The sequence below is a fragment of the Larimichthys crocea genome, chromosome VIII (genome assembly GCF_000972845.2).
Source record: "Larimichthys crocea isolate SSNF chromosome VIII, L_crocea_2.0, whole genome shotgun sequence".
Taxonomy (NCBI): Eukaryota; Metazoa; Chordata; class Actinopteri; family Sciaenidae; genus Larimichthys; species Larimichthys crocea.
The window spans coordinates 11,188,601-11,216,567 of record NC_040018.1 but is presented as its reverse complement, the minus strand read 5'-3'; the positions used below and the strand labels follow the sequence as shown (position 1 = coordinate 11,216,567).

The 27,967-nt window shown below is 38.8% G+C and overlaps 1 protein-coding gene across 2 annotated transcripts; it reads left to right on the top strand.

Moving 5' to 3' along the window:
- The first annotated feature begins 59 nt into the window (after positions 1-59).
- ano5b (anoctamin 5b) lies at positions 60-26,273 on the top strand. Of its 2 annotated transcripts, XM_019260757.2 has the most exons (21): positions 60-669; positions 6,783-6,827; positions 13,253-13,314; positions 15,224-15,331; positions 16,711-16,779; positions 16,978-17,262; positions 17,539-17,658; positions 18,820-18,935; positions 19,050-19,184; positions 19,906-20,011; positions 20,234-20,294; positions 20,718-20,869; positions 20,964-21,038; positions 21,153-21,378; positions 21,494-21,672; positions 21,771-21,868; positions 22,681-22,811; positions 22,982-23,187; positions 23,305-23,492; positions 23,842-23,947; positions 24,054-26,273. In XM_019260757.2, exons 1-21 carry the CDS (start codon positions 594-596, stop codon positions 24,297-24,299), a joined length of 2,790 nt encoding a protein of 929 aa, XP_019116302.1. In that variant the 5' UTR covers positions 60-593; the 3' UTR covers positions 24,300-26,273. The 2 variants fall into 2 exon arrangements, with proteins under 2 accessions (XP_019116302.1, XP_010729530.1); XM_010731228.3 differs by lacking the exon at positions 6,783-6,827 and having other exon boundaries at positions 312-669.
- Positions 26,274-27,967: the final 1,694 nt, after the last annotated feature.

The window sequence follows — 27,967 nt, the reverse complement described above, 5'->3', positions numbered from 1 at the left end:
AAAACATTAAAAAAAAGATCATATATAATTTTAACCTGTAATATTGTTGAGTGTGCAGTACTGTAAATGGCCACCAGATGTCAGCTCCTGGTGTGTTTTCCTGTAGACATCGCTCAGGTAACCTGCTCCTCCTCACCGTGAACGTCTTTCACCTGACTCATCACATCAACACGGCCCACAAACCTTATTTTAATACATTCTTCATAGGTTTCTCCGCTTTTTGTCCATTTGTCCATCTGTGTCTCTTTCTCACACGCACACATCATTAAAAGACTCACACGCACACCATTTTGCCGACGCAAATCCTCCCTTTGCCACTCCCCTTTATGTGCCTGGTCTTCTCGGGTAGCTCCAGTGAGTCCAGCAGGGTACAGCTTCACAGCGAGGGTCGTTTTTTTTTTTTCCTTTACTGTAAATATGACCCATTTACCATCCAGCAATGTGTCCCGGGCTCATTGATTTCAGTGTGTGTGTGTGATCAGCTGATACCTGCATGGTGGTGTCTTCATCGACGCGACTGCATCTCATCGGCAGCCTCACTGCCTTCACCCCTGTCTGACTTGAGAAGGTGAAGCCTTTAGAATAACACCGCTATGAGACGAATAACGGGGAAGGCGAAGGATGAAACTTTGATCGAGCTGCAGAGCGCGACGGATCCACACACCGGAGGTAATGAAAGAAACACGCGCGCATTAACCTTTAACAGCGCCTGGGGGGTCACGAGGAGCTCTGTGTCCTCTGCTAAACTGTAAGATCTGTCATGAAAGATGTCTCACTGCCTGTGATAGCTGGGAAAGAAACACAGTAAGACTGTACTGTGTTTCTTTCCCAGCTTGTAGGCTGCTGTACTGTACAGTTAACGGATAAGTGATAATCCAATTAACCTCATGTGGTCATAATTAGATCTATTAGAAAAGCTGTGTAGCAAACAATACTAATAAAAGAAATAGTGGGGTCAATCCTAAATATGATGTCAACATCTTTTTATAGTTATTTGAATTGCATGCAGCAGTTTAAAATGAAAGTGCCGCTCTGTTACATATAATGTGGTAACTTTGCATGTGTATGTTTTGCTTAATTCAATATGTTTTATTTACTCTGAGTACATGTGTTCTATTTGGCAGCCCCTCTCAGCACTGCGGCTGCGCGCAATTACGTCATGCACGAGCATTAAGTGGGAGAGTTTGAGGAGGATTTGAATTAATTAGAGTGATCTCAGACAAGAGGACAGTGAATGTTGCAGCATGAGGATAAATCAACCATTTAAAAAAAAAAAAAAACTTTTCCTGCACACTGTTTATTCTTGCTGCTGGGCATTTGTCACAGTAAACAGTGATCCCATGATAAGCCTGGAGGAAAACAGACCATGACAGCAGACATGCTGGGTGATTGTGAGGGTACTTAATGTGTTGCTTTGCATCACAGGAATATTTCCCAAACTGGGGCAGATATATAGGATCTGTCCTAAAGGCCCAGTGTGTAAGATTTAGTAGGATCAGAAATTGAATGTAATATTCACAAGTATGTTTTCATTTGTGTATAATTAGTGTGTTTGTTACCCTAGAATGAACCTTTTATATTTACAGTCTGCCATATTGAACCCAGGCTACAGTAGCCCAGAATGGACAAACCAAACACTGGTTCTAAATAGGGGCTTTCACGTTATGTTACGTGGCTACCATAGTTACTTCTAGATGGTTGAAAGTAGTGCATGAGGCGAGGAGGGTTCAGTTGGTTGCTATTTGCAGCCTCACTCCTAGATGCTAGATGACCATTAAATCCTACACTCTGGACCTTTAATTAAAGTCATACCTATGAGACTTAAATCTTAATAGATATTGTAGCAGCCACAGGAACATCTTCATCTCCATGTTTTGTGAAACATGTGAGTAAGGAAATCAATTTTCCTTCTTTCTGCTATCTGTCAAGCTGCAGCGTCTGTCCACATCTAATGGGATTACCTCCTCTGAAATAGGTCGCCTTCACCGACTCTGTGCTCGACAACAAACCACCTTCATTGTGCGGTTTGACTAGAATCCATCTGGAGGTGAACAGCCGGTTCAGACATACCAGTTTACCCGCTCATAGATATGCTTTCAGCCATTAGAGTGATGGGATGTTATTGGTTAACCATTATTTGTTCTTTATCTGTACATAAATAATGAGTAAAGCCGAATAGTTTCCACTTTCATGGGATTCCAGATGTCATGATAGTGGAGAGCTGTGGTCTTTTTAGTGCATTATGGCTCCCACAGCAGCCACAGCATACACTGTTGCTGTAGTGGCATTCTTATGCAACAAAGCAGCCAAACAGAGGTAAAATGCAGAGAACTGCTGCTCACATTTGACCTATATGTTACAAGGCAGTTAAGTCTGTGAATTTTATTTAATAACCAGACCAGGGTTATAAGTTGCTGTGTTCTCCCCAATATTTGAAATGTCAGACGTGTACAGCTAAATGGAAAGTGTGGACAAATGGCCACTGTTTGTGGTCAAAGACTGATTGCTTGGCTGTAATGTGAGGCTCACTTAAAAGTTCTAATTAACAATACATGAATCCAAAAACTCCTTTTTATGCCCATTTCCAAGGAAACGGATTAGTGTGATGTACAGTAATAGTAAAACGTATTTGCTTGAAAGTGTCTGGCTAACATGGGCCATGCACTTAAACTTACAGTGATAAACCTGTTTACTTAATTTGTGCTTCACTTGTGCGCCTCAGGGTGAATGGTTTCTTGTTTGAACTTGTCACATCCTCTCATTGGCATTTTAAACTCCACACTCAGATGTGTAGTTGGGTAAAACTGGAGTAACTGAAGCACAAACGTCAATAATGTGCTGTGTCAGTAGGTCAGGAGACATGATGTTTTCCACGAGAAACTCGCAGGTTGGGAATCCATAGCAATAAAAGCAAAGTACAAATGGAGGATACTCTAACATACACGAAGTGTATTACTATCTTACTATCTTGTGACCTCTTCTTGTCCATTGGTAAAGTCTGGTGCATTTGAATGAGGATGACTAAGGGTATGAGAGACTTTTGCATCTTTAATTGTTAATGCACAAATGCATCAAATATAGAAGATCAAATGTCCATTGGTCAATAATAATGTTAATATTTTAAGTGCATGCTAGAAACAATTACCAATTGATACAGTATTAATATATATGAAGAATCTATAATATCTGTTTTAGAGAAATAACTTAATGTCAATTGTCAATCTCATTTCATGTTTTTATTTTCAGCTTGATTAAGGAAAATTTACTAAGACGACTTTACTTCTCTAAACTCTTTATGATTTCATTTTGATTTACAGCCACCAATAAAATATTCAGACATCACTAGCGAGCTAGCTATACAGCAGATTGTGAAAGGTCTGAAATCACTTCATTATGTGTCTAAGTTATTTTGATGGTTTAACATGATACAAACATGTCAGCTTTGCTTTTGTAGTTACACATGTTAACCTCTAGCTCACCCGACATCTGTCTACCTAACAGCTGGATGACATCACCCAGTAGCACTGACAACACTGCATCAGCGACAGATCGTTATGGGAAACGATCACAGGCTGTTGAGTGAACATAATGAAATCTCAGTCTCACCTTTTCTATTTGTAAATGAAACACTCCTTATTGGGTTAATTAGTGAGTCATTAATAAAGGCACGTGCCTGTTTATCTACAGTGAGCTGTAGGTTACGCTTTTCTCGTTCTGCTTTGTTCGGGCTCTTATCAGGGCAGACCTTCAGCCACAAGTGAAAGGCGAAAGAAAAGAGAGGAAGTGGCCTGTCCTCACCTTGCCTCGTTCACAGCTGCCCAAACACTGATTTATAGACTGACGTCCTACTACTGGTCGTACACCAGATGAGCTGTGACATGATATACAATGGAGGAGGGCTGTCTACACCTTAAAATAACGCTTTTTAATTAGACTCAAAAGCTTTTCAGTCTTAAGGTGCTCGTTTTTTATGGCTTGTACCAGGGACAGTCATGCAATAATCATATCAAACGGCTCCCCTTTTAAGTCCTCTCCATAATATTACTCATATTTTAAGGGATTTGCTTCCATTTAAGGTGATCTCTCATTTTGCGCTATCTGCAGCCTGCCCGATGAAGTCATCTTTCAGTCAGAGGTGAAACAGAGCCAAAGAGTTGCTATGGTAACAAGGGCTAGTAATTGTATTACCCCCTTTGATGGAGACATGATACTAAATAAGACATGGAAAGCAACAGATTTCCTCTTTACAAGCTAGAGGACAATGGTAGCGTTGTTTGGGCGTATTTCCTTGTTTAGCCAGAGCAAGTTTTAGACTTTATTATTTTTTAAGATAAAAGGTTCTGGTCTAAATTTAGAACAAGGCTTGCCCTCGGCCTCAACCTGTTTACTTTATATGAAACACTAAAAGAGTGGAAACAAACACTCTCGTATGCCATTAAATTATGTTTTATTTATGTGAGCTGTTTATAGAACAGGAAGATCTATAGAACTGTATTTGTTACAAGGCATTAGATGATACAGAAACAAACTTTTACCATTTCATATGAATCCTATCAAAACCAAACGACCAAAACAGAAAGCGACTTTCTGCGTCCTAATCTGTGTCGACCAGTACTCAAACATGCCTTCCTCAAGAGACTATCAACAGTATCAGACATGCTATTGCCAGTCTGTTGCATTGTGTCTTATGAAGATAATACACTATCTTCGCTACCCTGCATGTGACCTGTTGTATGAAAGTTTGTTGGTATTTTTGTGCTGTTCAAAATTTCTGCGGTTTGTCCAGGAACTATTCCTTTGGGACTACAGTATCCTGGTGATAAGAAAATACTGTATATTGATGCAACAGAACATAATGCCTTTATTGTCCAATGACATTTGCTTTGCAGCTCCAGAAACACCCACACACATATGTGCACACCTGTCTATATAGACAAATAATAAAAAAGATATTGTATTCATGTTAAGATATTAAGTCACGTTACTCCTCATTGTATGATAACATTATTACAGTTTTTAGTCCTGTGGTGAGGACGTCTCTGACAGGTTGGGGAGGGGGCCTGCAAATACAAAACACAACTCAAACACACTGATTACTCAAAAGACAGTACCATTTTATAATACCATATTCTGGCATATTAACCTAATCTCAAGGTCCATTTAGTGGCTGTTCTGGAGCTGTCAGTCATATCACATGATGAAAGTTTCTTTCAAGCCAATATGGAGAAGAAGTCCAAAATTTAACGTCTACAAAACACGACCAAGTATTCACTGATGAAGATCACGTGGTATGATTGAAAGCCCCAGAATGGCTACTGAATCGACCTTAAGGTGAAGAATGAACTCTTATCAAACCTGATTCGACAGTTTTTCATTGTGCGTTTAATGTCTTGTGTTTTCACTCTGGAGTTTTAATAACAAAATCCATATTTGACTGGAGTGGTTTATGAATTCTTTCAGACAGTTAGCTGACTCGGCAGGAAATGTGGGTACAGAGATAGAGAGGATGTCTTGTTATAGAAGACCTAGACCCGGTTCGAGCTCAGGAAGTTGTGGTTTCACTATATCGTGGTACTTTCAGCAGTTATTGCACTCATGTTTTGGAGTGAAATTTAATATTTCAGTCAGGTGCATTACCGTTCCATATTATTATTATGTGAGTGTCTGCCACATTTGCCAAATGACCAAGACAGACAGACTCAAACTAAAGCCTATGTCACATCAGTCAAATATCCTCGCACACACATGTTTCATGGGCTGTCTGACCTTGTTTAGGATTGTTTGACACTTTGTTCAGTTTGCCATTATTTCAAATATTCATAGCAACACAGTTTGTGCATGCCTAGTATTATCATTAAATGAAAGATGCAGTGTCTGTAATTAGTATTTTGATGTCTTTCATAAGAGGTGTAATCTGTTTCAACAGTCTGTAGTAGCCTGGTGCCCTGGTGCGAAATTACAAGGTCTGTCTTCATTTTTCAGCTCACAGCAAAAATCAAAAGCTCCTTTGTGTTGTCTTCTTAATAACTACTGCTTGCTCCAAATTTTCTTCAGATATTTGTTGCATGTTTGAAGACATCTTGCCACTTTTAAACACAGCAGTACAAGGACTGTTTCTAAATAGATATCCTCTTTACCTCACCATTTTAAAAATAGCCACATGTCAAGTTTAATCAACTCAACCAAGTTTAACTTAGTAATTAGTTACAAATTCTAAGACTGATATTCCTTGTTATTGGAGAACATGTGCCATGCCTGGGGTTATTATACATCTACACGCAACTCCTGCCTAGGGTGAAGTTGTAGGGCAATCCATGACCTGTTTGTATCACTTCCCCTTGAGAAAAGTTTTACATTGCTATAATCCGGAGCTGTGGTTAGTTAGACTGCGTTTGTTGAGGTGCAGGGCAATGATCTGAGTTTAAAAAGAAAAAAAGTACAACTACAGGAGAGCTGTTGGTGCCTTTTTGAGACGGTACACACCCACACAGTTTTGAGTCATAGTGAAAAACAATTTGCTTTGTTATTGAATCAAATGTACACTACGCACTGCATCATTTTTAGTGTGTCATGCTGTTTGTTTTCATGCTGTGGTGCAGATTGAGGCCCAAAGTGCTCTGCTGCACTTTCCGGATCTTTATCTTCTCTGCTTTGATTTATCTAAGTAGGCCCTGGGCACCATTTTACAAGAGTGTTTCTTTGTAAGCATGCACATACACCTCTCCTCCTCCTGACCTACAGTTTATAACTAACCTGTGTCTATCTGTCTGTCCTTTTTAAAGATGGTCCTGCAGTGTTAACCGCATTCAGGATAAACCTTCACTCAGGTACGGGCAGATCAGAGGCTTTATGTGACGCCTGTCTGTCCGTCCTCTCATCACCATCCTCTGCTTTTTCTCTTGTCATCTGCTTGCTCTCTCTTCACGCTGAACTCAATACTAGACCATATTTCTAGTTCTGTTAATTCTGCGCTGCTTTCCGGTTAGTCTGCTAATCAGACCCAGATGTCTGTGTGTCTGTCGGCTCTGTCGGCTTCCATCTCGTCTGCAGAGGCTGGCTCCTGGTAGTAAAGTGTGCTGTGTCCTGTTTTCATGGCTGGAGTGTCAAATCTGCACTGATGCATGCAGTCATATAGGGAGGCATGTGAGGAGAAACAGTATACTGTAGATTTCAGAGAATTCACTGTACTGTTTTACTCTGATGGCTCTACTAATCTATACTCTTTCTTTACCATCTCTAGTTGTGTTACGCCATTGCAATGTCTCAGATTCATGTTAGTACATTACAGTACAGTAAACAAACAGTCCTGTCTGGTAATTTTATCCACAAACAGTTACTCAATTGACCAGATAAAGTGCTATATTACATTATATGTCAATATAACAATATAAAGTTACATATACCATTACAGAGAACTGGATCAATATCATCTACTATTGTAAGTCATTCACAACTGGTGCACAGTGGTGGAAGTAATTATAGAATAAGAGTATTCATCATTTTAAGTACATTTGTACAAAAAAAGTTGAGTAGTGGTGAAATACCTTGTAGCAACCAAAAATGTAATAATGTCCAATTATGTAATGCCTGCTGATAATGTAATAATTTTGGCCATTTTGAATGTAATAAAGGCAATAATGTAATAACATGCCAATAATGTAATAACTTAGTAATAACTAGACTGATTAGCCTTTTTCATCTAACACCGAGCAAACGCATGATGTCACATGACCACTGTTCTCTTCCTGAACTCTACACTTCACAGTAATGAATGAAATAATATTTCTTCATACATGAAATTATGAATTTACATATCTAAGCAAATAAACAATATTCTAAATAAAGATTTTGTACAACAAATAATTCTCAAATAGGCTTTTACAACCATAAATAAGGAAAGAGAGTGCTGCATAGTACCCTTGATGAATGACTATGACAACTATGCCATCCACTATATCAAACTGTAAGCAAACTGCTCAAAAACTGCAAAATCATATTTTATTTTCAAGAAATTCAGTCCTATTTATGTATTATTACATTATCGGATAACAACCTTTTTAATGCTACACCAATAACGTAATAACTTATTACATTATTGGCTCAAACACTTTCCGTTATTAGCATGTTATTGTGTTATTGGTTTCATTACATTTCAAATAGCCAAAATTATTACGTTATTGGCAGGTATTGCATTATTGGACTTGATTACATTATCGGTTGCTACATACCTCAAAATTGCACTTAAGTATAGTGCTTGAGTAAATGTACTTTCATACATTCCACCATTTCTGGTGTACATGTGCACTTCACCCTTCAAGTGTCACAGATAAATGCCAAGTTGATGTTAACTATTTGATATTGAAAAATATGCATTATGTATTGTGCTTTTATGAGTGTGGGTAAGTGAGTTTGTGGGTGGCTCAGATTTCCTCTCACATGCTCTCGTCAGACAAATACTAGACCCTGGATGTTGGTTCAGAGTGAGAGATTCGGGTTCCCTTTCATAACATTTGTTTTGATGACTCACTTAGGATACACTGAAGAGGGCAGCTCTTCTGCCAGTTACACATGCTGGCAAGTAAAATGCAACTCTGGCAAGCTTAATGTGCATCTTATCTGGAGGCTACATATGTTCAAGAGGTGTAGAAATTAGAGCAATCACCACCATTGAGTGGAAACTTTATTAGCTTGTAGTGAAGGGTTTTTACATAATTTGGCTGGAGAGCGGTGGAATTGTTTGCGTTGAGAGAGAGAGAATGCTCAGCCTCTGCTGTTTTTTTTCTCTGTGCATGATCAGCACATTGGCACGAGTGGCCTCCTATTCTAAAGTACTGTAGGCCTGTACTGTACCTCTACTGATTTCTTTAATTAATCAGTGTCAGGCCGGTTTCAAAACAGGACTCAGATGCTGAGTCTCTCTCGACAGAGTGATGCTACAACAGGCTATGAAAAACACTTAAAAAAACACCAGCCTAAACTAAGGAAAAACAAAAAACACTCCAAAGGAGGAAAAAACTCTAAACTGGTTTATGAAAAAGTTATCAAAATCAAAATCACTCACAAGGAGAAAAATCAAAACATTAACTGAAATCTCTCCAAGGGAGGCTGAAAAAACAACTAAACTAAGCACTATGAAAGAAAAAGCTAGACTAAGAAAATTACAACAAAAAAAAATCAGTCTTTCGAGGAGGAAACAAAAACACACGAGCAAAAACGCTAAGACTATGACAAGACTAGGAATTGGCTTTGGTGTACGATCAGATGACAAAACACTTTTTGGCACAGGACAAAGGGAGACGCAGACAATATATACACAGGGTATTGGGGAACAGGTGGAAACAATGAGGGGTGGGAAGACAATCAGACCGTTGACACATGAGGAAGGCAAGTAACCTGAAACGAGAGGGCAGGTAAATATCAAAATAAAACAGGAAATGACGAGACAGAACAAAAACCCAGCTTGACCTCACAATCAGAGTGTGACAATCAGAGTGAGAGCCTAAATCTGATCACTCCTCACACGCCATTAATGCTCTGGCTTGGGGAGATGAAGCAGCAAAACCTGTTGTCTTTAGACAAATACTTTGTTTGGGTTTTTAACTTGATGACTATAGGAATATCACTGGGTATCCTCCAAATCTTCGCTTTAAGAGAGGATTTGAAGAGAAGCAGGGTAAGACATGAGGAATGGAAACTTTAAAGAACTGGGTTGATTTTAAAGGGAAGAATGCATCCAGTTTGTTTGTTGGTTTAAGGTTTGTTGGTTGGTTATTATATTGTGATGGAGGCATGGTTACCTGTCAACCTGCCACCTTAGTCAAGGCTGAACAAATACACATGAAGTTGTTGTCTTTTAGTCCCTACTGGTATTAGATTTATAACCTAAATTTTGTCCTTAACCTTAGAGGAAGGTTTTTGAAAATCTGAAGAATCAGAGTCAAATCACTAGGGTCATTTTGGCCTTGGCTTGAAGGCCACACACAAGGTTATTTTACAATCTTCGGCAGTGGATGTTATTAAAAGCAGGGAGGTTCTATTGAAGACAATCTACTGACCACTCTTTTATTTAAAATTGGACACTTGTGAGTCTCTTAACTTTTCAGAAGTGCAGAAAAAACACTGAAGTGCTCTTTAAAGGTGCTCATGTCGTGTTTACTTGTGAATCCTTCCAGCTCTTACTACTCTGTTGTACGCAACAGCAGTGATTGGATATGCACATGCTTTGCATCTCTGGATAGAATTAGGAAAAGAGACCAGCTGAATGTTGATTGGTCCTTGGCAAGGCCTCACTGCGTCTTGGAAGGTTTTACTCTAGTGTCTTTATTCAAGACTTTTGTTTCAGTAAATTGTCCATCATATTCACAAGATTTTACAAGTTGGAATCCCTTTAAAAAGATGAAAAAATGTCTCTATATTCCAGAGTAAGACATCAGATCATCTCAGTCATGTTGCTCGTAGAATCTAATTAATATTAGCTTATGTATTTCTGATCATTTGGGACACTAGTTCCCTCTTAGGTGGTGATTAAAAGTATCACTTTGATGAGAGCATCAGAGGTTACTGGCATATTTCTTTAGTAAGCTGGCATCCTGCTAGAGGACACAGGAGAGCTCCTGTAAATAGACAGCGGTTGAAGTGTAATTAGGTTGCTTGGATGGAAAGTGTGTTAAAAAACATGGTCTATGAGCTTTACTTTTAAATGAGTTGTTATTTAGCCCTCAACAGCAGGGCAACCTTGCATGAATGAACAACTGCGTGATTTTTCTGTATTTATTTTTAGCAAATGAACATTCATACCAATGTGCGTCGGTCACTGCACCTTGGTTGTAAAAAGCTACTCAGTGTGTGTGACCCTTTTCTCCATTTATTTGTCTCTCTGTGAAAGCAGTTAAAACACGCCGCTGACTCTTTGCTCCTGTTAGTTCAAGCCAGGCTCTGATAAGTGGCTGCTCACAGTTGGAACAGGACAAAATAAAACACAGAAAAAAAGAAAAAGAGAGAGAGAAAAAAAAGCTGCTACCAATAAAGAAACCTTCAGCTGCACGTTCAACGATGCTTCCCACGAGCCAAGTGGAAAAATCACAGAGTCATTTGACCTTTGAATTCAGGGATTCCTATGGTCTAACTGATATGGCATATTTTCATTCCTTACTAGTGAGTCTCACTAGTGAGTGAGCCTATCATTGAGCTTGCACATGGAGACTTCACAGTCCCTCTCTCATTGGCTCACACTGCTGTCTGTCAAGTCATTATGTCTAATCAGGGCTGGAGATCTTTGTGTCCTTTGTGTCTTTCATTTGGGGAGGGGTGGGGGATCTGGTGCTCCTCTCCCTCACAGATGCCTTTACATAGCCTCCCCCACAGGAAGTGCCTCTTTCCCACCATCCAGGAATAATAGGGGAGCAGGCAGCGAGTAGAGCAGTGCTACATGAGCACATTCCCTCTGCCAGAGTCTGCCACGCCGCGAGTGGAGGCACTGCTGGAATGTTGTGTGTCTTTGTGTTTGAGATGAAGAGGAGCATGTGTGATCTGCCGCCGCCTTTGTTTTTCTCCTCTTCCTCTCTCAGCTCCTATAAATGCTTTCCAATATGGCAAGAGCCTGCATCTGATAATGTTGCCAAGAGACTGTAGTGATTTTTATTGGACCCTTGTTAGATTAAATTAGTCTGAGATGCAGGCCCAGCCATAGCAGGTATTGGCTGGCTGATTACTCTTAAAGGGATAGTCTGGTTTTGAGTGAACCGCATCATCATCCTGTATCCTGCATGGATATAAACAGAACTTAAACTAGCTTAGCTAAATTACAGGATGTTGGTGTGATGAGTAGAGAAGAATATCTGCTCCATAATTCAAAGTGTTTAATACTATACTGTCTACCTGTTCTGCTAGCCGCAGCACTTTTATATTTAGAAATTTAAGATATTTATACAAGCACACATGAAAATCTAGCAATGATATTATTGTTTTGGACCTGAAGCACACATATATAGTGTATTATGAGGGCATTCATAATGAGTTCATAATACCTTATGACTACACTCATAAACATGCATAATACTTTCTTATGGACTAAATCAACAGTCATAAAGCATTCTAATTGTGACAACACTATATGAATGCATTATAACTTCAAGTGTCTCATGGATGCTCTTGACTAGTTATAAATTAGACTTTGACTGATGGGACTTATAGCACGTTATGACTACTTATACTCACCTATACACACACCTCAACAATCAGCTGCAGTGAGAACTCATAGTGTGCTATAACAGCCCATGCAGTGTCATAAATTCTTATTGTATGTGATAAGTAAAGTGAAGTACATATTGATGCATCTATAATAATTCACCCTTCATCATAATGTTTCATTGTTGGTGCTCAGTAAGGTGTAATGCATTTAAAAGAAGTCATGTTGATACATAAGTGATTATTATGTACAAAGTCAAAAGGTAAAACATTTAAAGAATATGTAGTCATAATGCATCAGTCAAACTCTAGTTTATAACTAGTCAGGAGCATCCACAAGACACGTAAAGTTATAATTTATTACAAGTCATATCTGTAATGTTTCAAGACTGTTGCTATAGTGCATCAGAAAGTGTTATGCATGTTTACATGTGTGGTTTTAAAGCATTATGAATTCATTATAATTCACTATGAATGACCCAATAATACACTATCATTGTAGTCTTCATAGAAAGTGTTACTGAAAGTTTCTTTGCATGAATCAGCAACTTTGTTGTAGTTTGACCAGTTATCAGTCTCTGGTGTTTACCTACAGTATGTTTGAGCTCCACTGACTGAGTTCATATCTACACCAACATGAGTCATCAATCTTCACCTTCAAGGTGCAGGCAAAGACAGATTAACTGAAAAACAACTCATCACTCTAGAAGACACATACATGACAAATGTCAGAGGGAAAACATTTACCATGACAAAGACCAGAGACAATTCAAATTCACTAAACCTAAACAAATAGATTAGTATGTGTTGTTGTACAAAGTATAATGACTAACATCAACAGTAATTGCACTAGTTGTTTGTTGACACAACTTTAACTGAAGACTACAGTTTTGTCAACAGTATTACTGCACTCAGTGTGAAATGTATTAACCTTTCTACACAAATTTCAACTTTGAACACATCCTGTATATTCTCTCTGCTTCTGCCCTGTCTGTACATGTGATTGTTGTATTTTTCAGTTTTCTTGGCATTATTTTCTTTTTTATTTCCTGTATTTCTTCTACAGATGACCACAGTGGAAATGGAGTCTCGTTATCTGAAAGAGTGACGCTTCCTGGACATGCAGAAGTGAGTTGTAATGTATCTGCTGGAGTTTTGAAATGCTCACAAATTCTTTAAAAAAAAGAAAGTTGGAAAATAATTGCCAAGATAGATTGATCACTCTTATGTCTGTATGGTACAGCTAGCAGGTGCTAACTGGCTACCAGCACCTCTAATGCTCTCTAATTAACACTTTAAATTTCTGTTTTTTGTTTCTATTTCTTTAATCTCTATGAAACCTCATAAAGTTTCGCTTCTACAAAAGTAAACCAGCAGACAATTTTTTTGGGCTGGGTACAGTGACTTCCTGTTTCTCCACTGTTTTCCTGGCAACTCCACATTGATGGCAAAAGCTTATCTTGTTTCCAGTCTTTGTGCTAAGCTAAGATAAATGGTTTGTAGCCTCATAGTTGCGGCACTGACATAACAGTTGTACCGGACTCTCTGAAAGAAAGTAAAAAAAACATTATTCCTTAAATTCTGAACTATTCCTTTAAATGTATTGCATTTTGTTTTATTTGTTTCAATCCAGAATCGATTGTCTTATATATCAATTACCGAACTGGCTTTTGTTATATTTCCAAATTCAAAGCCACAACATCATTTTTGTCAGTGTTCATGTTTTCGGTAAATTTGTAGATTTAGACGACTGACCTTTTGTTGAATCACCACCCTCGTCGCTGAGTCACAAGACCTCTGTGCCTCGAAAAGCTCCTCTTATTTCACAGCGTGACAGAAATAAATTATCGCTGCTGAAACAGGAGCCTGTTGTCAGTCTGTTGGCTTTAAGCAGATGGTTTATCCATCTTAATTCATAACAATGATTACATTATAGCTTCTGTGACTGTATGACTCAAGGATTCATTGTGTGGATGGAGCACATTCTTATCGGCGACAATCTATCAGTCTCTTTTTAATGTTCTCATTAGGCCATGCCCCGGTTACAGGAAGGTCTGTTGGTGGATGTGAGGGTCTGATAAACAAGCTGGGTGGGTTTCAGTAAACTACTGAACATACTGGGAACTGTGGTGTAGCTCTTTAACTTTGTCCCTAAATTAATCAGAAGAGCCTTGTAAAACAAATAAGGTAGATATCACAACTCAAAATTGACAGTTTCTAGGCTGCACGCACTGACACCATGAATCTGACTGGAAAATGTAAAGTGTGCCTTAAGAACATTATATTTTCATCTAGATATTTATATGTGAAGCAATGCAACATTTAGAAATGGTTAGAATGAGGCCATTTAACAGTGCGGCAAAGTAAATATATCTTTGGGTTTGAGAAAGGAACTTAAAAAAAGATAAATGTATATTTTATGGTTACGGATCACCTGCACTGATCTGCACTGATCCACATTACTGTAACAAATAAAAGACAAATTAAGACACATACTGTATGTTGTAGTCACTGATTATACTTCATCACTTACTGAGTGTACATCACTTGATCATATATCCATACATGTTACAAAACAGTATCCCACATTGATGGAAAGTTCATTAAAGGGCTGAGTCAAAGACTGAAATACAAAAGTTGGTATAGAACATGTTTCTACTTCAGCTATTTTAGTATAATGATAGACTGTGATTGTACTGTGTCCAGAATTTCCTGTTTTATGTGGTTTTCAAGTCATCTTGGCCTCCCTTCCTCCCAAGGAAACAACATTCTCTGAAAATACTTTTCAGTACTATGCTGAGCACTGACAAGTAAAATCCCTGGAGTCATGTGTCATACAGTGCATTATTGTGGGGCACAGTGTGCTTTTCTACTACTGTATATCTATCAATGTTAAACCCCTTTATATGTGACCTTGAGAGTCTTAGAGTTTAATTTCTTGCTCCGTCAGCGTCTGCTGTTCAAGTATTGCACCCCCGTTTGCTTTCACTTCCCACGCTGTTAGAAAGCTAAAAGTGTTATTTTGTTCTTCCTTCAGACAGACAAACTACAACCAAACAAAGACACTGTGTTCTTCAGGGACGGAGTTCGAAGAATAGACTTTGTGTTGTCTTATGTAGATGACAAAGATGGAGAAAAGAAGCAGGTAAGTGTAACAGAGAAGTTGCTACCAGTTAACCCACTCTGTAAAATGCTGAGTTAGTATGCTGAGTTAGCATTTTACAGGGTGGCTAATAGTGACTAAATGAGATAATGTCATTATTACACAATTTATATCCAAAAGAGGAATGCATGGTACTCCAAAGAGGAAGTGAGATTCAAATGATATTTTTTTTCCCTGATGCGTGACATGAGATTTGTGACCTGACGCAGTTATTGAAATGAACACATTTTGTGTGGAAACCTGCCAACATACCAAGTACCAGTCCAGTCACATGCTGACATAGGCATAGTTTTATAAAACTCAGCCACTTTTATCAGTTCTTTTTTAGACTCTCACTATACCGTACAGTCAGATGGCTCATACTTTCATTAATTTGAGATTTAATGCAGACTGTCATCAATAGCCTATTTATAATTACAACATATTAAATGTCAATGTGAAATGGGTCGTTCGTAATGATGAGACTTTATCACCCGAATCCACAGCTCCCCTCGTGCTTTATAGCAAGTTTCAGCTCATCATTTCACTGTGCGGCCTGCAACTTTACTGCAACTTCACAAGATAATAGTGCACCTCTCACAGCTGGTAAACATGCGCAAATAAGACACAATTCACTAAGCGCAAGGAATGCAGTGTTTACACTGACTGATATTAAAACCTGGAAGTGCCACAGACTGTGCCTACAGGTTAAAGCATTTAGTTTGTTTGTCATTTGTTTCTGTGGACCAAAGCTGTGGAATAGCCTTAAGAAACAGAAGAAAACTGACCTTTTTGACCTCAACTAATGATTTTGGTGCAGTTAAACATTTTAGAGTTTGCTATCTTTTATTCTGTCTATTTGCCAAATGTTGTATGTAATGTATATTTTAATACTTCCCTATGTACTTTGTGTGAAAGAAGGTATTGTCATTTTTTCAGGGTCATCCTTCTGCCTCTGTAATATTTTGGAGAATCTGGCAGGATTACATCTTCTTAAACATAAATTTGCTCTCCAGGGCCAGTGTGGTATTTAACTGTCAGTAAGTGAGAGTTTGCCTCCCCTGTGTCCTTTGATAAGGACATCAACTGTCCCATAAACCCATTTGGAAGTTATGAGTATTTTTAGAACTGTAGTTTGCTGCGAGAAGCCACACCCACTTCATTCCTCTTGTTTTTTCCAGTCTTCATTTGTGAGTTTGAGATTTAACCCGACAAAGAGTCATGAGAATGAATCGACAAATCAAAGTTTTTTTCAGAGGAACCCTTAGACGGGCTTTGTTAAATATCTCTGACATGGATGGGTAAAGGAGAAAACATGAGAAAACACTCTGTGAGTCTGTGAGGCACTTACTATACTTTGTGGTGTGTGTGTTTATCCGCAGGAAAGGAGGAGAGAGTTCGAGGCCAACCTTGAAAAAGTAGGACTAGAGCTGGAGACAGAAGACAAATCAGTAAGAAATTCAACCACAGAGCACCTGCACCACCTAGTGGATAGTTTGCAGAGGCACACCATATTCTGTAGAAGATGTCTTAAAGGGATGGCTCAGTAGTAGACACATTGTACTGTCATTGAGTTGAGTATTTTGAAGAAAAATCTTTAAAAATAATTACAATGAATCTTTTGTCCTCTCCTCCTTCACTTGTGTCAGGACTCCAAAGACCAAAAGACATATTTTTTGAAGATTCATGCTCCGTGGGATGTACTGGCCACCTATGCAGATATCTTAAAAATCAAAGTTCCCTTCAAGCAGAGCGACATCCCTCATAGTCAGGATGTCCCACTGGATTGGCTCTCACGTCCTTTCCGCCTGCCAGAACACATCATGCGCCCGCAACTTGACTACTTTACATACCCCTTCGACAAGGCCAAGACTGACTTCTTCCTCATCAATGACAAGGATACTTTCTTCCCACCTTCCACAAGAAACAGAATTGTGAGTACTTCCTGTATAAAATCAGAACAAAATGTAAATATCAATATGTAACTTGGGTCTGATATTTTAGTATTTAAGAATAATAAATCTTTCTACAAGTTAACCCAGTTGAACTCAGTTTTTCTGGACAGGCTGACTGTAAAAGACTGTATGAATGTTTTAAGACATTGTAACACATGCTTGTGCAACAAAAGCAATATGTAAAATGCATTTAGCTAAAACGTTCCCGCAAATCCAAATCCCTTAATCTCTTTTAAATCCCCTCCTTGTTGTTAGGTGTTCTACATCCTGGCCCGCTGCCCGTACTACAAAGAGGGTCGTAAAGATAAAGACAAGACGGGGATCAAGCGACTTCTCAGCAATGGGACGTATACATCAGCTTTTCCACTACATGATGTAAGAGACATGGAAAGAAGCATATAAATATTCAGAGGTCAAACATCAAAGTAGATTTACTCGAGTTAAAAACAAGTTTTAGATATTGGCAAACTGGAAAACTGTCCAGCTACTGCTTTTATCTGTACCCTAAAGGTTAAGATTTGACGTGTAAGATTTATGATATGATGCATATAAGTATAAGTAACCTAATTCCATATTAAATACTACACACATTCACACACACACACACACTGAAATGCTTGTTCTCAAACTACCATTCATGCACCTCTGGTGGAATGTGAAATCCCTTGTGGTATGTGGAGGAATCACGTGGGTGTATTTTTAAAGAATGAAATAAATTAATACCCCTGTGATGAACTAGGAACTTGTCCAGAGTGTAATGCCAGCTGGGATCATCTCCAAGGACAAGTGATTATGGAAAATAGATGGATAGAAATAATACACATATTATACTATTAAAATACTAGAAGTGATTCACTGAGATTACCGGAATTGTCATTTATTATTATAAGTTTTACAAATCCTGATATTGTTTCAATATCTGCCTGCTACAGTCACATACATGCACGTAGTGTGCACATGCATTCATGAGTAGTTATGAATTAAATGTGACAACAAGATAGGAAGGTAGGAAGGAAAGAAAGGAATGGTTCAAGAACACTACGATTGTTATATATGAAGGGGAACTATCATGAAAAGAAGTGCAGATTAGGAGTAACCCTTCTCCACCAAATTAGCTCTGTTCAGGATTCAACAGCTGTCAACGACAAATAATCTTCCTATTAGGAATAAACATGCATCCTTCATAGACTGTCGTTAGCTGGCCTACTTTATCTTAACGATTGTCATAATGGTGGTACTTTAAAAAGTGAATATTTTTCTACTTTTACTACTATTAGGCTCGTGTTAACAAAAGAGATTCTGTAGTAGTAAATTGGCAAAATGTAGGACTTTATTTTCATGTACATTTGTGTCATTTTTTTGTGCATTTCCCAGTTCCAGACCACTAGTATTTTTTACTTCAACTGTGATAAAACTGTTCTAAAAGGTTAAAGGATTAGTACGACATTTTCAGAAACATTCTTGTGTACGTTCTCACAGCAAACTTTTTTGTTAAAATTCCAAAGATCAAGGACATATTGTTTCTCTTCCTTTCAGTGTCGATACTGGAAAAGAGCAAGAAATGCCGAATGTGAGAGTGAACGCTTCAACTTGTACAAGCACTGGGCCAGGTTCCTCTGCTTCTACAAAGAGCAGCCTCTCAACCTCATCAGGTAAACTAAACTCATCTTTTGTTGTCACACAGGATGTAATATTTGAAGCATGTCTGGTGGAGATTCTGCTGAAATCTGAAAGTTCAATGTGCTGATTGAATGTGTGTGTTGTAGGAAGTACTATGGGGAAAAGATTGGGATCTACTTCGCCTGGCTGGGCTTCTACACAGAGATGCTGTTCTTTGCAGCCGTCATGGGTCTCATATGTTTCACCTACGGAGTGCTCAGCTATGATGACAACATATCGAGGTTAGTTGTTCGTATATTATTTATGTACTTTTTTGGTGTAATGGACAGTATTCGTCGTGGTCAAGGAATTTTATATGTTGTTTTTCTTTTCCCAAGAGAGATTGGGAAGAGGTCGTGTGGATTCTCCTGATTTTATGACAGAAAGTTATAAAACTTTTAAATCCATTTGACAGACCAGAATCATTTGTCCACATTTAAAATGATATTTTTGGATTCACGGTTTCTACTGCATATTGTAGTTCTGACCATTTTGTTTTCTTTTAATTTACTTGATCATAGTTCGTGCTGCTGCCTGACTTGACATTTTTAATCTCAATGGGAACTCTCTTGGTTAAATAAAGGACAATAATGATAGTGCCACCAGAGGGCATCAGGGAGCTGATAACCATATGGCCAAAAGTATATGGACACTCAACCATTATACCTATATGTGACCGTTGACCATTTCAAGCCATATGCATTAATCTCTAGTCTTTTTGGGAAGGCTCTCCACAAGATATTGGAACCTGGCTGCAAGGATTTGCTCCCATTCCACCACAGCGTGGTTTACCAATGATGTGAGGCGATAATGCCTGACTCACAGTGTGCTAAACCATGAAAAACAGCCTCAAATCAAATCAAATGTATTACAGCTTGACTGATTTTGATATTCCAATAAAATTACGAAATACTATGTTGTAATTCCACTGATGTACTTTTATTTTGATAATTTCTCCTCTAGCAAAGAAATATGTGACGCCAATATTGGAGGCAGTATTGTGATGTGTCCACTTTGTGATAAGAAATGCCCTTTCTGGAAGCTCAACTCGACGTGTCTCTCATCCTGGGTAAAACATGACACTCACTATGTTAATTCAGCACCATTTAATAACCAGCAGTAACCTATTAGTATATGTTACATGAGTTATAAATGTGTGAAATAAGTAAATTAGTCAAATATCTGCAGTAAAACTGTATCCTGCTGAGTCAGCAGTATGTCACCCTGTTTATGCCCAGCGTGTCTCCTGCTTCTCTGACGAACGTTTTCTTTTCCACATTCTCTCTTCCAGCAATCCCATCTGTTTGATAATGAGGGGACGGTATTCTTTGCCATATTTATGGGGATTTGGGGTAAGTGTCTTCCTGTATTTAACCTGTCTATGAGATCCAAAGTACTCCCCTCTTGTGAGACAGATTTTCACAGTTAAAGCCTTTTGACACTGAAGCGTCCACCTTTATCCATACTGTTTCAGCCCAGAACAACCTGCCAGCGCGATTATGTTCTATTAAACAGTCGAATAGCTTTCCCAGAACACTGCAGGCCAAGAAGTGACGAGAGCCGTGCCACAGCTGAAACACATTACACTCCTAAAACCAAAACACAGACACTCTCTGTTTTCAGTTCACATGATGAAGGTCATAAAAGACCTGTGCAAAACTTGGATGGACACACAAACACACCTGCGCAATAACTCAGAAGGTCTAATTGTACGACTGGTAGATGGAGAGGACTAAGATTTTCCGACGTGTCCTTTCTTGAAATCTGTTTGGCAGTAACTCTGTTTTTGGAGTTCTGGAAACGTCGTCAAGCCCGGCTCGAGTACGAGTGGGACTTGGTGGACTTTGAGGAGGAACAACAACAGCTTCAAATCCGGCCAGAGTTTGAGATCCAATGCACAAACAGGAGACTGAACAAGATCACTCAGGTGCTTCCAAGGTTTCATTCAAACATGGAAATAATCGTGAAGCAACATTGACCCTACTTTAAAAACAATAACACTTAAACATCTAATCTTTCAGGAAATGGAGCCGTACCTCCCCATCACCAGCAAGTGTGCTCGCTTCTGCCTCTCCACAGCCACTGTTGTATTCTGGGTAACTAAATGTTTGTGTATTCATGTGTGTGTGCTGTATACAATAACACATAGTGAGTGACTCCCCATGCCTAGTCACATAGCGTCTTGAATGTGTGTGTGTGCTCCTCCTCAGATTTCTCTGATCGTGGCTTGTATTATTGGGGTCATAGCATACAGGCTGGCCGTCTATGCTGCCTTTGCAAGTATCATCAAAGACCCAATGAGGAAGATCCAGGTGGTGGGGAGATTCATCACCCCACAGCTGGCGACGTCTGTCACCGCCTCATGCATCAACTTTGTTATCATCATGATTCTCAACTTCTTTTATGAGAGGGTGGCAGTTTGGATCACTGATATGGGTAAAGAGAGTCAAACACAGTAATTGAGAGCCCAAACATGACTGGCAGGAGTGTATAATAGAGTCTGGTGTTGATTGTAACATGAGGACTTCATCAAACTGTTTGCTTCCGGCAGAGATCCCAAAGACCCACCTCGAGTATGAGAACAGGTTGACCATGAAGATGTTCCTGTTCCAGTTTGTCAACTACTACTCCTCCTGCTTCTACGTTGCCTTCTTCAAAGGCAAATTTGTGGGTTTTCCTGGTAAATACTCATATATGTTTGGCACAAAGAGCAACTTGAGGAATGAGGAGGTGAGTTTAAACAGTAACCTTTATTGTTAAAATGTACATGTTTCATTACAATGTACATCACTTAAATTATATAAACTAAATACCTCTTGCTGTCCTAGTGTGACCCTGGAGGCTGTCTCATCGAGCTGACCACACAGCTGGTGATTGTTATGGCAGGGAAACAACTGTGGGGGAACATTCAGGAAGCCCTGCTGCCGTGAGTCCATCAACTTTTTGTCCTCCACCCACTCTCTCACCTCGTAATTATTCAGATCATAAGCCACAACGAGGCAAGAATTTTTAATTAAGGTTTTTACTCAGCAATTAGCATTTTGGTGTTTTCTAGTGCATTCATTTAATTAATAGTTTTTGACATGAAGTAGAATCACCCCAATACGTAGAATTTCTTATGATGGAGCTTTCCCACTTCAGATGCCCACAAGAATAAAAAACTACAGAGAATTCAGTTAATAACGTTTTATTTTCACTGCAAAGTTTCAAAGAATTCTTGCTGCTTTACCTGGAAAAAAAGACAAGCAAAAACATACGCAGACTTAGACGAAGTTCAACTTCACCCATTAATGAGGGAGATACAAATGTTAGATGGATTTTTGTGCCAAGAAGAAATTATTAGCCAAGCTGAATCATGAGCATTCAACACACAGATGGCAACAGCTCCACAGAAGGTGGTACTGGTGAGAAGCATCAAATCACAGTATATTGGCACATATATAAAGTCGTCAATACACGCAACATACACATATTTAGTGTACGTGTTGTGTGTGTGTGTGTGTGTGTGTGTGTGTGTTTATTGGCTTCTGATTAAATAATCATTTGGTTAAATGCCTCTAAAACAAACATTGACCTGAAAGTTATTAGATTAGATTTAGAAAGTATGGCACAACATATGGATCTTGATCTTGAATATTGTTGTTACTTTGCAGGAAATGTGTTGCTGGCTTTGTGCAAATTCCAGCTTCAGGTCTTTGCAGTTTGACATGTGTCTCTTCTTTATGGGATTCTTTATAGCTTGATGCGTAACTGGTGGAGTAGCAGAAAAGGACGACACCATCCTGAGAATCATTACAGCCGCTGGGAACAGGACCACGTCCTGCAGAACTTCAGCCAGCTGGGATTGTTCTACGAGTACCTGGAGATGGGTGAGACACTTTGTTGACCTTGTTTACATAAATAAAGAGCTCACACCTGGAGAGGAAAGCAAGGTCATCAGCTGTATGATATATGAATGTACAAATTACAGATCCTGCTTACATTTCTCTGTGTTCAGATCTGTTTTTTTTTAAATCACTAACTCTCTCTGTCTGCTCAGTGGTCCAGTTTGGTTTCATCACTTTGTTCGTGGCCTCTTTCCCCTTGGCTCCCCTCCTGGCTCTGTTCAACAATATCCTGGAGATCAGAGTGGACGCCTGGAAGTTCACCACCCAGTTCAGACGACCGGTGGCATCCAAGGCCCGAAACATCGGAGCGTGGCAGGAAATCCTCAATGCAGTGGCTATTTTGTCTGTTGTTACCAATGTGAGTGTTATATGTGTGGTGGTGTATTTATCAGTAACATTCACGACGTGACTAACGCTCTTTTGCAGCAATTTCTCTACAAACATTTAAAGCCTTTTGTTCTTACTTTTGTCACAGGCTTTCATAATGGCGTTCACCTCCGACATGATCCCTCGTATGGTTTACCTCTATGCCATCAGTGAAGGGACCAGCATGAGGGGCTACGTTAACAACAGCCTGTCAATATACAACATCTCACAGATGCTGGCCAACAACATGCCGGAGGCAGAAGACGACTGGTTTGATAACACGACTGCCACCTGCAGGTATTAGAGCTTTAAGATCTTTTCTGATGAGCTTTAAAAATGCACTAAACAATATTTTTATATAAACAACTGACAAATGGTTAGCATATCCTGCAACAGCTGCCAGTTGGAGGAGGCAGCATCAGCTCACTGTACTCTCTAATAAACAAACAGACAAAGATTGCAACTGACTGGCAAACATAGGGGAGCATTTAGCAGCTAAAGAGCCAGATATTACTCTCACGAAGGAGTGATTTTTTGTGTCAGATACATTTTGTTCTGTAGCATTTGCTGATGCACTTTGTTTAATAATTACATTAATGAAACATTACTGACGGTATGATGCGCCTGTGCTTGTTGTTTTGTGCAGATACCGTGACTACCGTTACCCTCCAGGCCACGAGAAGGCGTACGATCACACCATGCAGTTCTGGCACATCCTGGCAGCTAAAATGGCCTTTATTATTATCATGGAAGTAAGACACCACAGCTTTTCCCCCTACTCCGTATTCAAATAATGTATACTCAGAATTGTAAGAAATGATTATATCTTAACCATATTTACTAATTCTTCCTCTGCAGCATGTGGTCTTTGTGGTGAAGTTCTTCGTGGCGTGGATGATCCCTGATGTCCCGTCGGATGTGAAGGCACGGTTTAAACGAGAACGCTACCTGATTCAGGAGTACCTGCATAACTACGAGGTGGAGAGGCTCAAACTCCAGCTGAGCGCAAGTTTCATCACAGAGCCTCCGTCAGAAACTTCCCCAATGACAGACAAGCACGAAGTCTTGTCTGACAAGCACGAAGTGTTGTCTGAGTGCCTGTAGCCCGACGCTTCACACCTCCAACTAACCAAGCCAAGGATGGATGATTTTCTCCTCACTGAGAACAGCCATATACAAGGGCTTCTGTCTTTGGGATAAAAACTATAATGCTGAATGGACAGACTGACATTTTATGCCATTATAAAAATGTTGTTGGAAGGTGCTAAGATGGAAAATGGCAGAAATGTGCAAAAAGGAAACTTCAGCTTGTATCATCACCTGTGTAATGCCTTCAAACTCTCCTTTTGTCATGAATGAAAACAGTAATCTCTGTATGTGCTGATAGAGTTAAAGTTTGTGGTGTTGAACCTGTGACATTAGGTGTATGTACCCTTTAGTGCCGTGGTCATGGTATCACCCATTTTATTTTCATTTTATTTTTCTTTCAAGACAAGATCTGTGTCAGTTGTTAACATGTTTGAATCATTTTAAGGATAGATGTTATACATCACATATCCCCTTTCTGTCTTTAACTATGAATGTAGAAAACACTCAAATTTTCTCCAGAAAATTTAAATATATCAAATATGAAACACATCTATACATATGTTTACTTCCATTGATCTATAGCTGGGCTATAATATTGGCAGTTTAGTGTGTTGTGTTTGGAGAAACTGTGCATTTGAGAACCAAGTACCTCCATCATCATGCTGCAGTCAGATGAGACGTGTGGTGTTATTCCATCCATTCCAGCCTGACTGCAACTGTGATATGTTGAGACCGAATCTGCAGGCTCATGTCTCCTCTTCCAAATGAATTTTTCCAACTTGCTGCGGGACCAATTATAAGATTTCTATCAAAAGAAGTGACTACATGAAGAAAATGTTGTTAGATCTCTCGGTAGATCTTCTGTTTTAATACAATCAATTTGCTTGAGAGAGTTCGGGCTGATCGTGTGTGTTGGCTTTGCTCCTCCTTGTGTTACTCATGGATAATAAATGGCCTATATTTGGTTTCAGATTTCACATTATTGGTGTCTCTATTCAGTGTAGGCATTATAGTCAACAATTATAAGCTTCATTACAGAGAAAGAAGAACTGCTTGTACCCCGGTGGGGATACATGTGAGCGATGATCTGAGTGAAAATAATTACTCTGTAGCTGGTTAGTGGTGAGTTTTGCTGTAGATATAAAGAATGTGATATCTATTTAAATGGGTTGTAGTGCAATTAATTTATTGATCTGCTTCCGCTTTGTAGCCTGAAGCATTTGTGATAGTTACTTCATAATCTTTTTAAGATCAGTTTACTTATAACTCCTTTCCTTTTTTTCTTATTTTGTATTATTAATCACCTCATAAACAACCATCAAGCAGTGTTAGCTCCGTTCTTTGTGTACTTTTTATGCTATGAATTACTATTTTGTCAAGGGACCAGACAAGTAACACATTCTGAGGGAGATGGGATTACTTCACAGTAAATAAATCATTTATCAGAGACAGTATGTCTTTTTTTTTTAAATCTTCATAAAGCTTAACATGCATTTAGATTTATGTGTTTATATCAAATCTGTAATTTCCTCTATAAATGATCCAGATGTGATTCCACCTATCAGCAACTTCTATTAGACAGTCCAAAACTAAGCCTTGCTTACTCCGATCTCAGGATTAAACACCTTTGAATGTTTGTTGACCATCACTTGTTACATTCATACAGATGTCAGATGTGTGTATGATGTTCGAGCATGATCCTGCAAGGTGCATGAAGTATTTCCTGACTAACAATTGCCTTAAATGTCTGTGTTTACTTGTTTTTGTATGATTTTGTAATGACGTTTCCTATCTGAACTCAAAACCTGTCTCATATCATTTGTCGCTGCTGCTAGTCATTGTAAAGTAGCTGTTTTGTCAGGTTTGATGTGCATGAATTTCTGTGATGTAAATATTTGGCCAGTTATGTTCTAAGATCACTGTAGCCTAATGTGCAGAAATGCAGTAAAGCTGTTAATATTCACAATAAATCAGAAATAACTAGTTTCAGTCTGTTTTATTCGCTCATTGCCTATGCAACAGCTCAAAGACAAGTAACAAAGGTGCAGTATGTCTCGCTGTCTACCTTAGTTGTGTTTCTTTCTTCTTACCCATTTCTAACTCCTTTCCCACCTCAATCTTTCTCAGTCCTGGTCAACACATTCCCTCGTCCTCCTCCTCACCTTTATTTCATTCCCCAATCTCTCTAACCTGTTTTCTAAGTCAATGGCCAGATTGTTGTTGTTGCTTCATGTGTACCCTGTACCTGAGCCCATATCTGTGCCTGCCTGCCTGCCTGCCTGCCTGCCTGCCTGTACAGCGTATCTGTCCCATTCCTGCTCACCTGTGGATTATCAGCCACATCTGCTTTCAATAAATCACTAAACTGTTCCTGCCTGTTGGGATTGTCTGCCTTCCTACCCATTCCCTGCTGCCTCTTGTTCACCTGCCAGAGAAGGTAAAACAGATGTGACAGGCAAGGTCAAGAAAAAGCCATTTACTGTAAACCTTCCCCCAGTCTGAAGATCTCTGGACATGTAAGACATATAAAAAAAATAATAATAATAATAATAATAATAATAATAATAATAATAATAATAATCATAATAAATAATAAATGATGTCTAATAACTCTACTTGCAAATTCTTAAATGTACATCATCAAAAAATGCTGACAAAATATATCCACTGCACTGTTAACCTTAACTGAATTGTATTTTGTTATGCTTTGTGTATTTTGTGACAGCAGTTTGCAGCTTTCCGTCTCGCATCCATGACTTGCTACAAATGCCTGTTGTGAGTTGGGTAACAAACTATGTAGGAATAGTTCTTGAGATAACCTTCAAGAAGACTCACATTTCAGGGTGAAAAACAACTAAACTTTATTTTTTTGTAACCAAGTTAAAGGTTTCAGATCATGTCAGCCACAGGGCAGGGAGAATATAAATGTATGATACTTTTACTTCTCTTTGAATCACTTTGTGTGTGTGAGGATCTCTGACCTTTCGGCTGAAATACTTGTGACTTGGTTTTCTCTGAGTTGTATTCTTTGTAATGATATTCCTAAATATTGGAGTTGTATCATCATATTGTCTTCTTAACCTGATTTTATTCTTCCTCTGTTTAATGAATCAAAGACAATATTGGCGTAACTTTATGTGTTCATCTCTCACTGGAGTTTCCTCAACCCTGAACACAAGATGTCAGTGTCACTGAAATGTCCATTCTCAGTATTTCCAAAACAACATTTGTGTAAGTTGTATACTGGACCACAACTGAATGTCACAATATCATCTTTGCCCCACACAGGGACACTTTCCTTCTTCAACAGTGTGAAAACAGCCTTCTTGTGTTAAACTGTACAGAGAAGCTCAAACGTCGGATGAATAAACAATAATTACTGCACTTTAGGACTTGAAGACAAAGAAAATATTATATAAAACATCATTTAGGTCAATAAATTAAATGAAGAATGTTGCACTAGCTCAAACAGAGGAAGATGCAGTGTCACGAGTGACCACCAGATGGTACTCAATACCAACAAATGAAAAGAGCCGCTGATCTCTTTTCTCTTCTCTCTTTTGTCCAACATCTTTATTTTAAACTCCTGTTTTATCATGATTATGATCATGATTTAAAATTCATTTTATTTTTATCATAAACACCATTAATTATAGAATGTTTTTATTGAACTAAATTTTGCT